The sequence below is a fragment of the Hyposmocoma kahamanoa genome, unplaced genomic scaffold (genome assembly GCF_003589595.1).
Source record: "Hyposmocoma kahamanoa isolate Upper Pololo Valley unplaced genomic scaffold, ASM358959v1 86, whole genome shotgun sequence".
In the NCBI taxonomy this organism is placed as follows: domain Eukaryota; kingdom Metazoa; phylum Arthropoda; class Insecta; order Lepidoptera; family Cosmopterigidae; genus Hyposmocoma; species Hyposmocoma kahamanoa.
In genome coordinates, this window is record NW_020654289.1 from 11,206,455 (window position 1) to 11,220,655 (window position 14,201).

At 36.2% G+C, this 14,201-nt stretch overlaps 1 protein-coding gene across 1 annotated transcript in view; it reads left to right on the top strand.

Moving 5' to 3' along the window:
* The first annotated feature begins 4,412 nt into the window (after positions 1-4,412).
* The window catches only part of LOC113234827 (elongation factor-like GTPase 1), a 217,433-nt gene continuing 207,644 nt past the window's right edge, over positions 4,413-14,201 (top strand). The window contains exons 1-9 of the mRNA XM_026470334.1: positions 4,413-4,846; positions 5,102-5,341; positions 6,221-6,401; positions 6,952-7,834; positions 8,154-8,227; positions 10,420-10,575; positions 11,611-11,728; positions 11,979-12,700; positions 12,871-12,984. Coding sequence (XP_026326119.1) covers positions 4,499-4,846; positions 5,102-5,341; positions 6,221-6,401; positions 6,952-7,834; positions 8,154-8,227; positions 10,420-10,575; positions 11,611-11,728; positions 11,979-12,700; positions 12,871-12,984 — 2,836 coding nt within the window. The 5' untranslated portion in view covers positions 4,413-4,498. The remainder of the gene's footprint in view (positions 4,847-5,101; positions 5,342-6,220; positions 6,402-6,951; positions 7,835-8,153; positions 8,228-10,419; positions 10,576-11,610; positions 11,729-11,978; positions 12,701-12,870; positions 12,985-14,201) is intronic.

Here is a 14,201-nt window from a genome sequence, read left to right on the forward strand (position 1 = left end):
TTAACATCACAATCAGTAAACTCTTTTAAAGAAAACGGAGGATAGTCGGCAGTTGGAAGCGTGGAAAGATAATTTAAGGTAGATGTTTTAGTCGACCCGTCGAAGGCAACGGAATTAGAGAAATGATGATTAAGAGCATCAAGGTTTAAATTTTTTGGGAAACTATCTTGACGTGACTTACCAACTCCCAGCGACCTAAGAAACTTCCAGACTTTAGCCGGATCATCAGTTTCTAAAGAACTATGAATATGTCGGCGTTGTCCATCCCTACACAACCTATTGCAGTGATTACGACGCTCATTATACTTGCGTTTATTCTCTACTACGTTACAACAACATGTTAAACAACGTTATGTTTTACGAATATTGTAGTTCACGAGTAATATCAAAAAAGTATATATTTTCTGAATCCCGTGGCCTTGGATTCAGTGGATTTTGTGCCACCGAATTCAGAAAAGCTTACACCGAAGTCGGAAAAACCTGCCATCCAAGCCATATTTTATTTGAAAAGTAAGTGTTTTGTACGTTTTTTCATATAAATGTTTAGTTAATATTATAAATTTTATATCCATCGTCCATCTTTCCTGAGGCAAGGCTTGCTGGCCCATACTGTGGAAGAGAATGCGAATCTTTTTGCCTCACTCTTTGCAGAGAATACGTATCTGCGTCATGCTAAAAAGAGATACTTAGAACTCCGTGGAGTTTAAACGTGAATAAATCTAGCGAGCCAAATGGAATACCAGCAATAGTCCTGCGTAACTGTGTGTTTGAACTTGAACTTGAACTTTAAACATTTCTAAAGCCTTTGACAAGATCTACCACGCAAATTTTAAGCAAGCTTCACTCTTACGGGCTTCCCAATGACCTTTGCCATTGGATCTCGGATTTTTTGGGTGAGCGTTCGATTCGATCTTACTACCTACATTACATAGGGCGATAGAGTTCCGGAGTGCGTCAGAGTTCCGTACAGTCCGCAACCCTTTCTGTCGCATATCAACGATATGTTAATTCCAGGTACCTTCAGGTATACCTACTGATGACAGCACAGTTGTAAATAGGGGCTTGATCAATGCCAGGATCAGTCCCATATCTTTTTACATAAGTTTTGTTTGTAGTGCCCCTTCGTATCAACCTCTTGGTTATGCGGGAAGGGCACTATGACCATCTAAGTCAGGTCCTAACCCCGGATCAACACGTTTGCACGCAATTCATGCAAGCATGCAAGAGTCCGTGAAAAAGAAATCCAGTCTGGTCGAGGGTCCATGATTAGTCCGGTTGTCCAGTCTGAACTTCGGCAGAAGCACAGAATCCATGGCCACAAATGCAGCCACGAAGCTTGACATCCTCTCCAAGGTGAGGTGTTACTACTTACCGGGACAGTTGCTTCAAAAAAGCTGTACCAAGCACAAATCCGGTCGTGTATAGAGTACTGCTGCCACTTATGGCATAGTTCTGCGTAATACCAACTAGCCGCCTTGGATTCAGTTGAAAAGTCTGCCAAGAACATAGGTGACTAAGGGTCGTATTCTAGAACTCTACTCAATGCTCAAGTCAGGATTTGAGTACGGTTTAAAGCACTCGAAATCATACTCAAGTCCCTGCCATTAGTGTCGTATTTCCAGTGCTTGTGTTTCCATTGCAATCCTGACTCGAGCATTGAGTAGAGTTAGAGAATACGACTCTAAGGGTCGTATTTCAGAACTCTACTCCATGCTCAAGTCAGGACTTGACTATAATTTAAAGCACTAGAAGTCATACTCAAGTCCTTGCCATTAGGGTCGTATTACCAGTGTTTGAAATCATACTCAAGTCCTGACTTGAGCATTGAGTAGAGTTCTGGAATACGACCCTTAGATTTGTTGCTATAGTTCACGCATCTTCCTTACTTCTCGCTACCCCAAAAATTACCCGTCTCCGTTTCGAAAACGCTGTCGCTGTCTTGTAGTTAGGTACCCGAGTTCCTAGCATTTAAGTAACGTTTACTTATTAACTAGGATACGATGATATTATGGGTTACGAATATACATTTTAATAGTTTAAAAACAAAATCGGAAATCTGAGTAGCACTGCAACTGTTATGGGTAGGCATGTCGCTTACCACTTACTTTGCAAGTCCCACGATCACGGCTGTCTGGCTGTGCAGTTTTATTTGTTTTAAAAAAGAAATATACACCACTTTAGATCCGGAAAAAAATAATTTCATTTCCAATATGTAGCAATCGCAAAAACCTAAGAACTCGATACGGCATATTTATGTTTATATTACAAAAGAAAAACAAACGAAGTAACTGGGGGATGGTTATTCGTATAAATGAATACGTACGGTTTGCCATATGAAAAAACAAAATTAAAAGGCAGAAACTCACATTAATCCTTAACAATACGTTCAGCCTTAACTTTTTTATAAATGAAACCTTAGAACACTTGAAACATTTCGTAAATTTCATAACTTCGGACTTTGGATTATAAGTTGAATTTAAATCTAAAGATTTTTTTATGTGATACCAAGTGACCGGACAAACAAGTCGTGCGCCTGATGATGGTAAGCGACACGCCTGACCACAACAGTTGCAGTGCCACTCAAAGCTTTAAAACGAAAAGATCTGATGGACACTGCCACTACGCCCGTCACCCTGAGACATAGGTTGTTATTGTTGTTGTGTGTCTCATGTGCCTGTAATTTTACTAGCACCTCTTATCCTTCAAAACTGGCCTAATGCTTACATTACTACTTGGCGGTAGAAATAGGTAAGGTGGCAGTACGTATCTGGACGAACTCTTTCACAAATTCGTTTACTGCTACTAAAAATTGTCAAGCTTGAAGTGCTCTTGATACGGGGTCATATTTAAAAAATATATAATTTATTTCAAACTTTGAAATACCCCTAATTTGCCCTAAGGCTCAGTAGGCCCGGGCCTAAGGCGGCCAAATTTTACGAGCGGCCAATCGTGACAAAAAATTCACTGATTATAACAAGAAATAACTCAAAGTATGTACACTCGCCAGCACCTCAAGCTACTCATTGACGTATGTTGTTCCGGTGCACGGAGGCGATTTTCGAACAAAAATGTGTAGTCTGATGTGCCGTTGTCCATACATACCTAAATATTCTAAAGGTTCACGCACACCATGGCGGGCCGCACTGCACCGCATCGTATAACAATAATCTTCCTAAATCACTTTCGTACTTATTGTGTGTAAAATATAGATATGTTACACATCTATAATGATTAAATGATTACATTAATCACTACATATTGTCACTACCGCGTCGCTCTGTCTGTCGGACCGCGATAAATTCAAAACTACTGAACGGATATTCATGCGTTTCCCAACAATATACAAGAGTGATTCATGAGGAAGGTTTAGGTGTATAATTTATTTAGGTTTTATGTAAGTTGGCTGAAACATGATGATAAATGTTAAAGATGTTGGAAAAAATCTTGCCGGCTGGGCGCTTTACTGGCGTGCGCCCCGTAAACTAACAAAGATATATTAAATCAATGTTGTAGAAAAATATTCAAGTTGCTAAAAATATTAAATAGTAAATTTCTGAATCGATTTCGATAAAAGCTGGCAATAAAGTAAATTAATTATATAGTCTACCAGTAGGTATATTTTATGATGAGTGCTGAGAAAGGGGCGGCTGGTACTAACTACATGGCCTAGGGCCTAGGGCGGCCAAGACAGCAAATCCGCCACTGGTTGTACCAAACGATGTCTATGTATACTTATAGCGTCAAGTGAAAAAAGTTACAGAGAAAAACAAATAACTACAATGAACGTTATGAAAGCTTAATGTGGAAAGCCGACGAAAATTCGCTGTTTTCTCACAAATGTATTTGAAAAACGAAGGGTGTTACTCGAACGCCCAAGATAGATTGCAAAATTTGCAAATTCGTCACGCTTCAATCCACGTCTGCGGTTTGGGCATAGGTATAGAGTCTACAAGGCTTACAATAAACTTACTTTCCGCCTTCGTAAACGACCAACTTACTTGTTTGTTATCAATATAAATATTTATAAATTAGTATGAAATATTTCTAAGTTTATACATAGCATGAATTAGAGATATTTGAAACCAACCTAAAAATAAAATTTCTCAAAAACTTTTCGAGAAATGCTGCCATCTATTGATTGACAATACAAGAAAGTTCATTGACGCTAAGAGTTTCGTTCTGAAATTAATTACCGCAAAATGTTGTTAGAAAGAGCAACGCTATACATTAGTATTGATTTCCTATTGCTAAACCCACGACGCTTAAAATATTTGCTGCAAATAAAACGCGATAACGTTTCCGAACTAAAACGTCACGATTGTCAATGTCATTAAAAATCACACTTCGTCAAAGTTTCGTGATTAGTGTACGATATTGTGCAATTTTATCACTATAATTCTCATTGTAATCCACGTTTATCAGCATTTTGAAATTGCTCATACTTTATTTTTGACCATACGTTAACTTTGTGGTGCAAGTGTGTGTTAAATTCTCAGCAATGCGGCTTGTAGACTCCTCAAAACTTTTGGAACTTCAAAACAAACCATCTAATATTCGAAATATTTGTATTGTGGCGCACGTGGACCATGGGAAAACCACGCTGGCGGACTCCTTGATATCCAGTAACGGTATTATATCCCAGAGGATGTCAGGAAAGCTGCGTTACATGGACAGTAGACCCGACGAACAGGAACGAGGTATTACTATGAAAAGCAGTAGTATTGCTTTGTATCATGCATTGGAGAACGAAGAATACCTTGTGAACCTCATAGATTCTCCAGGGCATATTGATTTCTCAAGCGAAGTATCCACTGCCGTCAGATTGTGCGATGGAGCTATTGTTGTTGTGAGTAAACAAATTTTCTTATAGCAAATATTGCATTTCCCAATATTTGTAAATTATTTTGTTTATTAAAATTATCTTTGTTGACAAGGATTTTAATATTAAATATTAATAATGTGCCATGTTGTAATTAATGATAAGGTTTTTCTGCATACCATCCCTTTATATACTTGATTCCATTACAAATTCGCTTTAGGAAACACAGTGTATTATATGTGACAACTTATTTCTATTTTACAATTAAAACATTCTCCACAGGTGGATGTTGTAGAAGGTGTATGCCCTCAAACCCGATTGGCTCTCAAACAAGCTTATTCTGAGAATATCCAAGCTGTTTTAGTATTGAACAAGATTGACCGCCTCATATTAGAAATGCAGCTTACTCCGCTTGATGCCTATGTACATTTAACACAAGTTATGGAACAAGTTAATGCTGTTATGGGAGAGCTGTTTGCTACAAAAGTTTTTGAGAATGAGACGAAGACTATTGAAAAACAGGTAGTTATAATTGTTAATAAATATATAATAACTACTTGACACATTTGGAAATAAACGAATGGAATAGCTGATCTATTTCCTCTGAAAAGTATAATTTAGTGCTACTCAAGGGTAGAGTAATTTATGGACAAGTGTGCACAATTGTTGGTCACTGGAGGTTCTGCCTCCTTACCTACTTCTTTCACCAAGGGGTAATGTAAACATTACTGTGTCTGATTTTGAAGGGTAAGGGTGCTGGTGAAATTACAAGTACATAGGACTTGTCAACTTATGTCTCAGAGTGCCAGGCGCAGTGGCAGTGCCCCTCAGATCTTTATGATTTAAAGCTCTTAGTTGCACTGCAACTGGTACTGACAGGAGTGGTGCTTACTACCTACTACCAGGCATGACGTGTTTGCCCAGTCACTTGGTATCATAAAAAAAACTTGCATTGTTCTTTTTTATTGAAAGTAATAACTCTAATATTTTGCAGCCATGTTGCAAAATATTAAAGGTATTACTTTCAAATTTACACTGGACAAAACTTTAAAATTGACATGCTTTTTGGGTTCAAATCTGTTAAAAAATGTTTAAGAATTGGTTTGATAAGATCATAATATTAATACTTTGATTTTTTTTTTTATTTCATTTTCAAATTATATAAATGTATCGAGGCATAACTAAATATAGCATTTTCATTTATTTATTTCATGTGTATGTAAATAAAAATAATTGACATTGGTTATCAACTACCAATATTTGTTCCTCATACTAGATGATATTTATTCCTACCTCATTAAATGGTATTTCTTGAAGTTATTAATGTATGGTATGGTGTAACAGGTTGGTTTCCACGAAACGGTTTAATGCTTAACTTAATTGCAATTTTTTTCCGTGTAGCAGCTAGCCCAAGACCCAAAAGAAGACAACAATTTTTATGATTGGACATCAGCTTTGGAGGATGCTGATGATTCCAATTTATATTTTTCACCTGAGCACGGGAATGTTGTATTTGCTAGCGCTATAGATGGTTGGGGTCTCACTGTACACACTTTTGCAAAACTGTTCTCTGATAAACTTGGTAAGTTGGTAATTAAAGCATAGAGCAATCAAGAACGTTGGATATATTTGACTACCTTAGTGGCCCAATAGTTTGTAATGGAGGTGTTAGACATGGAGTTCCCGGGCTTGATTCTGGGAAGAATCAATTTGGGAAATTAACTTTTATTAACTTTTCAAATTTGTTCTGGTCTGAGTGTTTCGGGTCATGCCCCAGAGTAAATTCTGTTGCTCTGATACTCATAGTACAGGTAATCCCCTAGTTAGAGACCACATAATTGGTATTATTGTTTGGCACGTTATTATTTTTGCAATAATCATAATATAATTATGTATTTCTTTCATAGACAATTTATGCTTCACTGGAAATAATTAACATTTCAATTAAGAGCTGCTGATGGTGGTTTAATTATTTCAAAAAATTATTAAATAAAATCCTTTTTCCTTACAATTTTATTTATAATTTAAAGAAAAAAAAACATATGTTGGCACTTTTCAATCCACTTCAGTATAATTAAGTTCTTTCTGGGGTTAATGAGCTGTAAACTATGCTCCTTATATTTTTCTTGCAGGAGTGAAAGAAGAAATACTTAACAGAGTTTTATGGGGCGACTTCTACCTAAATTCAAAAACAAAACGTTTTATGAGAGGTGCACAAGAAAAAGCCAAAAAACCACTTTTTGTGCAAGTCATTCTTGACAACTTATGGAATGTATATGAAACAATTGTATTGAGAAATGAAAAGGAAAAAGTTCCTGTTATCTGTGAAAAGCTTGGAATCAAGCTTACTACTAGAGATCTTCGACACACAGATAGCAGAATTCAACTACAATCTATGATGATGCAATGGCTACCTCTATCCCAAACAGTATTGAACATGGTTTGCAAAAAGCTGCCTTCACCAAAAGAAATTCAACCTGAAAAAGTTGAAAAACTAATGTGTTCCAAAATAAAAGATTTTGAATCTTTACATCCTGAAACATTAAAACTTAAAGAAGACTTCCTTGCCTGTGATAGTAGCAATGATAGACCTTTGATTATTTTTATATCCAAGATGTTTAGTGTTGATAAAAGTGCGTTACCTGAGAACAAACCGAAAGCGTTGACCACTGAGGAAATGGCTCGTCGAAGACAACGAGCTCGGCAACTGCGAGAAGTACAAAAGCAAACTAATGATAATTCTGAACCTACATCTGTACATAAAGAAACACAAGAAAATGTTAATAATGGTACAGAGAAAAATGCTGAGGATGAACAAGAAAAACAAGATAAAGAACAACTAGCCTTTATTGCTTTTGCAAGAGTGTTTAGTGGCAAAGTGAGGAAAGGTGACAAAGTTTATGTGTTGGGTCCAAAACATGATCCGTCCAAAATACTTAATATTAAAGACTTTGTAGTTAATCCTGATAAGAAACTGAAGGATTTGCAAAGTGATGAGCATATCACATGTACAGAGTAAGTTTCACTTATTTTTAAAAAAATTGGTATCAAACTTTACTTATTTATGTATTGGTCATGTCAATCTAAAATGTCTTTGCTATTTTTTGTAAGTGTTTTTCATGCATTACAAACATACGACTTTCCCGTCTATACTTAAAATGCGCCCAATAATTTTATTTTTGAATATACCATAGACAATATAACACTTTCAAGGTAGAAAGTATAATATTTTTGTTAGAATTTAGTGTCAAAAACCACACGAACTTTTTGACCAACCCGTTATATTTTAATATCTTTGTGTAAAATCTGATAGTCATTTTGGTTTTTGTCACAGGATCAAGTCACTTTACATTTTAATGGGCAGAGAATTAGAAGACATCGATGAAGCAGTTGCTGGTAGTATAATTGGTAGGTCTTATTTTTATATCTGATTGAGAAATGTCTTTAGCACGTTAATTATGTACAAGGTGATTTTTAAAATACTTGCATCCTCGCCGGACTTTATTCCTAACATCATAAACAATTTTTGTTCCACGACATTTTAAAAAATATAATAAATTTACCAAAAATAAATTTTTAAGTTTTTGTCGTACAGGGTCAAGAGCACGTCAAGCTTGACACGTAAGACTTAAATCTAACTCTATGCCGCTTACGATAAGAACCGTAGAGGAAGAATAAAAAAAAAGAATAGAGAAGCTTCTCGCGCATACTGAAAAGGGATACCAACAAGAGAGTACCTATAAATTCTGGGTTTAAAATTTTAACATTAACTTTTAAAATTTTACCCTGTTGCAGAAATTGAAATGAAAATGAAGCCGTGGTAGCCTAATGGTCTGACCTACTGCCTCTCAAGCAGAGGGTCGTGGGTTCGAATCCAGACCTCTGAGTTTCTCGGAATTTGTGCGAAATTTAATTTGAAATTTATCATAAACTTTTCGGTGAAGGAAAACATCATGATGAAATGTTGAAGAAGGTTCAAAGTCCTCGGAAAACGTGTGCAGTCCCCAACCTTCATTGGGTCAGTGTGGTGGACTGTCGCCTAAGCACTCGCCTGAGAGAAGACCCGTGCCCAGCAGTGGGACGCATAAATGGGTTCATGATAATGATGAAATCTGCCGAGTCTAAGGAGGGAGAATCCGCCAGACCACATTTATCTTGATTGAGTTTTAGTAACCAAATAAAACAATTATGACAAATCATTACTTTTTTATTGGCCCTTGAACAGTATTAACTTAGTATACATATTTCGAACTAAAAAGTATTGAAAAGTAAAAAAATACAATATTTAAAATGGCCCATAAATTGGGGAAAAGATAGTGGGCAAAAGCACGGTATCCCTAAAATCAGCTTAAGCCTGTCTAATTTAATTTATACGTTATTTATTTGATCTCTCTTTCTCGCGTATCATAACCACTGCTGGTAGAAGCGAGATGGACATATTTGACAAAAGTATGTTATTTTTTTAGGAGATTTCTACGATGCAAACAAAAATCTTTCAATCAAGATAAATACTTCAAATATCATCTAAAATACATGAAATCGTAATATTCCAGGCTTGTAAGAGTATTTCACTAGTAATTCATACAAGAAAATTCATTGATTGTAATGAAAAATTAAAACTTATGTGTGAAAGGTTATGTTGGGAATTTTTCGTTCCGTACGGCTTTTAGAACCTAAATATAACAATGCACCATTATTGTGAGCTGCAATAATTGTCAATTACTACAAAGGAACGGTTACTAACTTTGTAAAACACTTCTTAAAAGCACAAACACATAAAATCGATGTACATCAAACACTCGAAGGATTTACTGGACTCAACGAGCGTTGAGTCATACAACCAAAACCGCATACGTAGAAAGGGACAAAAAATAACATTGTTTTCTCGTTTACTCTGATATGTCTGTGCATAAATATATCTCGCTTATACAGTTTTCATTATTTACAGAGCCCCTCTACGATAAGAACAGTCCAAAGTACAAGTGTCAAGCTTGACGTGCTCTTCACTGTACTATCTGACATTTATAAATCTGTATTTGGTAGTAAGTCTATAGTAAGTTCAATATGCAAGTGCCCTTCCCGAAAACCCTCACCCTCATTCATGCGTTGTGCATCGGAGTTGGTATTTACGCTAGCGTTATCTTTTGTTACCGCGTAGAATTATCACCGTTTAGAGAGATATATTTAAATATTTAAATTTTTGTATAAAATTAAATTTCTGATGAATTATTAAATGTCATGGTACAAAACTTGTTGTATATGATGTTAGTAATATAGTCCTACAAGGTTAGTAGTATTTTATAAATTACCCTGTGTATCTTTAATAATAAAAAGTTCTCTTCAAACACTCACTCTCACTCAAAAAACACTCTTGAATGTATTTCTTCTGATATTAACAAGTGAGTAATTCATTAAAAAATTGCTTATCTTATTGACCCTGTCAACTTGAAAAATACAATTAATCTTATTGAGATCTATGGTCATTTGAAAGAAAAACGAAAGTGTTATATGTAGGTATCCTATGTTTTTGTGAGTATTCAATGGAAAATAGCCAAACTTCTTTAACAGTGTAATAATGACATTATACCCATTATTTGCAGGCATCGGTGGTCTCGAGGACCACGTACTTAAAACGGCAACTCTAAGCAGTACAATAGCCTGTCCTGCCTTCAGCGAGATACAGCACACTGCTGTGCCTATATTAAGAGTAGCTATTGAACCTACTTATCCATCGCAGATGTCACAGCTGGTGAAAGGTAATTGACATTTAGACAAAGTTTAAAGAACTAATTGCTACTTCTTCATAGATAGTTACATTATAATACTTAACGCAATTATAATATCATAGGGTACCTTGTGAAAGAGTTCCTCCAGAGAAATGCTGCCAGCGTACCTATTTCTGCCGCCAAGTAATATTGTGTACTTTTTTGCGTTTCGGTTTTGAAGGGTGCTAATGAAAGTATAGGCATGTAGGATTTTTCAACTTTATGTCTTTTTCTTTTAATATCAAATGACGGGACGAACAAGTCGTACGTATGTCTGATGGTAAGTGACACGTCTGTCCATTACAGTTGCAGTGCTACTCAGCGCTTTAAATCGCAAATATCTCAGGGGCATTGACACTGCGGCTGTCACCCTGAGACATAAGTTGATAAGTCCCATGTGCCTGTAATTTCACCAGCACCCTTACCTTTCAAAACCGAAACTCAGTAATGCTCACATTACTGCTTGGTGGCAGAAATAGGTAAGGTGGCAGTACTTCCTTGGACGAACTCTTTCACGAGGAGCTCTACTGCTATTAAGTCTTAGAGTGACAGGGGCAGTAGCAATGCCCTCATCTTTGCAATGTAAAACTTTGAATGGCAGTGTGACTATTGTAGATAGACGTGTTGCTGAACATTAGGCGCATGAGGTGTTCGTCCCTTTATTTAATTACTTAAAAAAAATCATAAGCAAACATATTATCATAAGACACGTAACACAAAATAAACACAATTTTCTAAGAGCAATGGTGGTTTCACATTCACAATTGTTTTTTCTAAAATATTACTTAAATGATACTAAAGTACGTAGTCATACGGATTAGCATCCAAATAATATTATAAATGTAAATAGCTTTACATGTATAAAAAATTTCATAATTAAATGTAATTAATATCATTATTATTTCATGCACTCATTTGTAAATTGACTACGAACATTTATCCATATTATGTGAAGACAAACACCATGTACATTATTGGATTTTCATGAGTTATATGTTTTAAAACTTAAATTATGTTTTATTATAGGTTTAAAACTTCTGAATCAATCAGATTCGTGTGTCCAAGTGTTGTTACAAGAAACTGGAGAGCATGTGCTCGTCACTGCTGGTGAAGTCCATCTGGAAAGATGCCTTGAAGACTTGAAGTAAGTACAACACCACCATTGTCAGAGCCATTATACGTAATAAATCAGTTTTTTGATCATCGCTATACGCTATCGTTTGTTTTTAGACATTTTCGTGTTACAATCTCGATAATTTGTCAACGTCAACGTTTAGTAGAAACTTCATAAGTCACTTGTCTTGTACGGCGGCTATGGAAAATATGTGTGCGCATGTACATATTTTCTTAAAATTCATTTATTATAAGAAGAATGTACATTTTTGTTGTTTCAGAAACCGTTACGCAAAAATTCCATTAACAGTATCAGAACCCATTGTACCATTCCGTGAAACAATAGTCGAACCACCCAAACTCGACATGACGAATGAAGAAATAGCCTCGCAGAACATCGATGTTATATCAAATAAGGAGGAAGATCCTGTTATAACAATATATACTAACAATAAACAAAGTAGAATAAAAATTAGAGCTAAACCTTTACCTAGTGAAATCACAGCTCTATTAGACGAATCTACAGATTTACTCAAAGCCATATCGCAATATATAAAAACACTGCACGGTTTAACAAAGAATGATAAATTAGAAAATAAACTCGAAAAGCTGACTATAAATGGAAGGTTTCAGTTATCGGATCGTATGTTGAAATTAATACAAACATTTAAAGATGAATTGCAGAGCGTGTGTGAAAAATTAAGCCCCGAATGGAAGGATATTGTCAATCAAATATGGTCTGTAGGACCTAGGAATTGTGGTCCTAATTTATTGTTAAATCAAACTACGGATTATTATACTAAATATTTGCACCATGAGAAAGAGATAATGGAAGATCCAAGGTTTGAATACGAAGGAAGTTTTGTAAATGGTTTTCAATTGGCTACCTTGGCTGGACCACTTTGCGAGGAGCCTATGATGGGTGTGGCATTCTGTGTTGAGGAATGGACACTGGATAAGTGCGAGGGAGACGAGGTGGGCCATACTTTTGGACCGTTGTCAGGTATGTTTAAACATTTAATACGTTTGACTTTACGTAAATTTTTGCGTTGTACGCAGACCAGCGTGGCAACTGTTCAGCCACGGAAGCAGTTATAAATGCTACTTGATAAAGTTGTAGAATATCCATTGATTGTACCCATTATCAATGTACATCGTTACCTCATGTCTTAGGTCAAATAATGTCAGCAGTCAAGGAAGGATGCAGGAAAGCGTTCCAGGTTCAGCCTCAGCGGTTGATGGCCGCCATGTACTCCTGCGACATTGTCGTCGACCAAAAAGTATTAGGTAAGCGCTTATCCTTTATTTTTTCTATGCCGTTATACATACCTATTTGCCACAGCCTGTACCAATAGAATGCCTCAAAGTGCTATCACTGGCCGCTTTCATTCAACAGCTGCTTGCGACTCTCCTAGTCATCAATTACATAGTTGTTGACATTTTGTTTATGGTTAAAATCACAGAACAATAAATACTGTAGAAGTGGTTAGTTAGCATCCGACGCATGCCAATATTAGGTCTCCTTAGACCTACTGGAGTTCAGTCCGCCATTTTCGCGTTGTATCATCTTTCGCACAAATTCTTTAAAATCATAGATAAAATCTTTATTGTGCTGTTTTGGAGTGCAAAAATGATAGCCACACCGAACATATTACCCGTAGTAATATTTCATATTATCGGTAAGTCTTATTTTAATAAATTTTCAATTTTCTGTTTATCTAAATAAATTTTTGTTACAAGAAACGAAAGTAAAGCTTATGTCCTTGCAATATGGTCGCTTCTTTTTTGGAGAATTAAATAAATAACTCCAATTCATCGTCGTTCAGCAATTAACCGCTAGATGACAGCACATTGATTGATTTTTCTTCCGTGGTTATAATAATAATTATAATATTAGACAACTAGTGTGGCAGGTAACCATACCAATTGCCTGGTCTCAAAATAACGAATTTTTGTACTATGACTTAATAAATGGAATTTACTATGAGGCACTTCCCAAAACACACAGACCAGAACTAATTTAGAAAAGTTCATTTCCCAAATTGGTCCTACCGGGACTCGAACCCGGGGCCTTCGCCTCCAGCGCTCATAATGTGAACCGTTAGGCCACCGAGATCGTCAAACAAGTTCGCATTTGACCTCCATCTCACCTGATGGAAAGCGAGGATGAGGTCGACGATGGCGCATGTGGAGCATCTAATGACTATTCACTTTCACCTTGAAAAGACCCAAGTTACTTCGTTCAGTAGATCTAGCACGACGAAGTGCGACTTGCGCGAGAGCGACATAAAACGCGATATTTATATGCGAGAATAGCATTATCTCGCTCTCGCGCCAGTCGCACTCATGTCGTGCTAGCCCTACTGGCTACAAACAAATCTGTAAATACGGAGGCCTTTATAACATTTTTATCTAGCAAATGTTCAATTATATAATACTAAAATACATTATCTACCATTTTGAAGCAGAGTAGAGCTGTATTTAAGCAACCAATTAAGTACTTC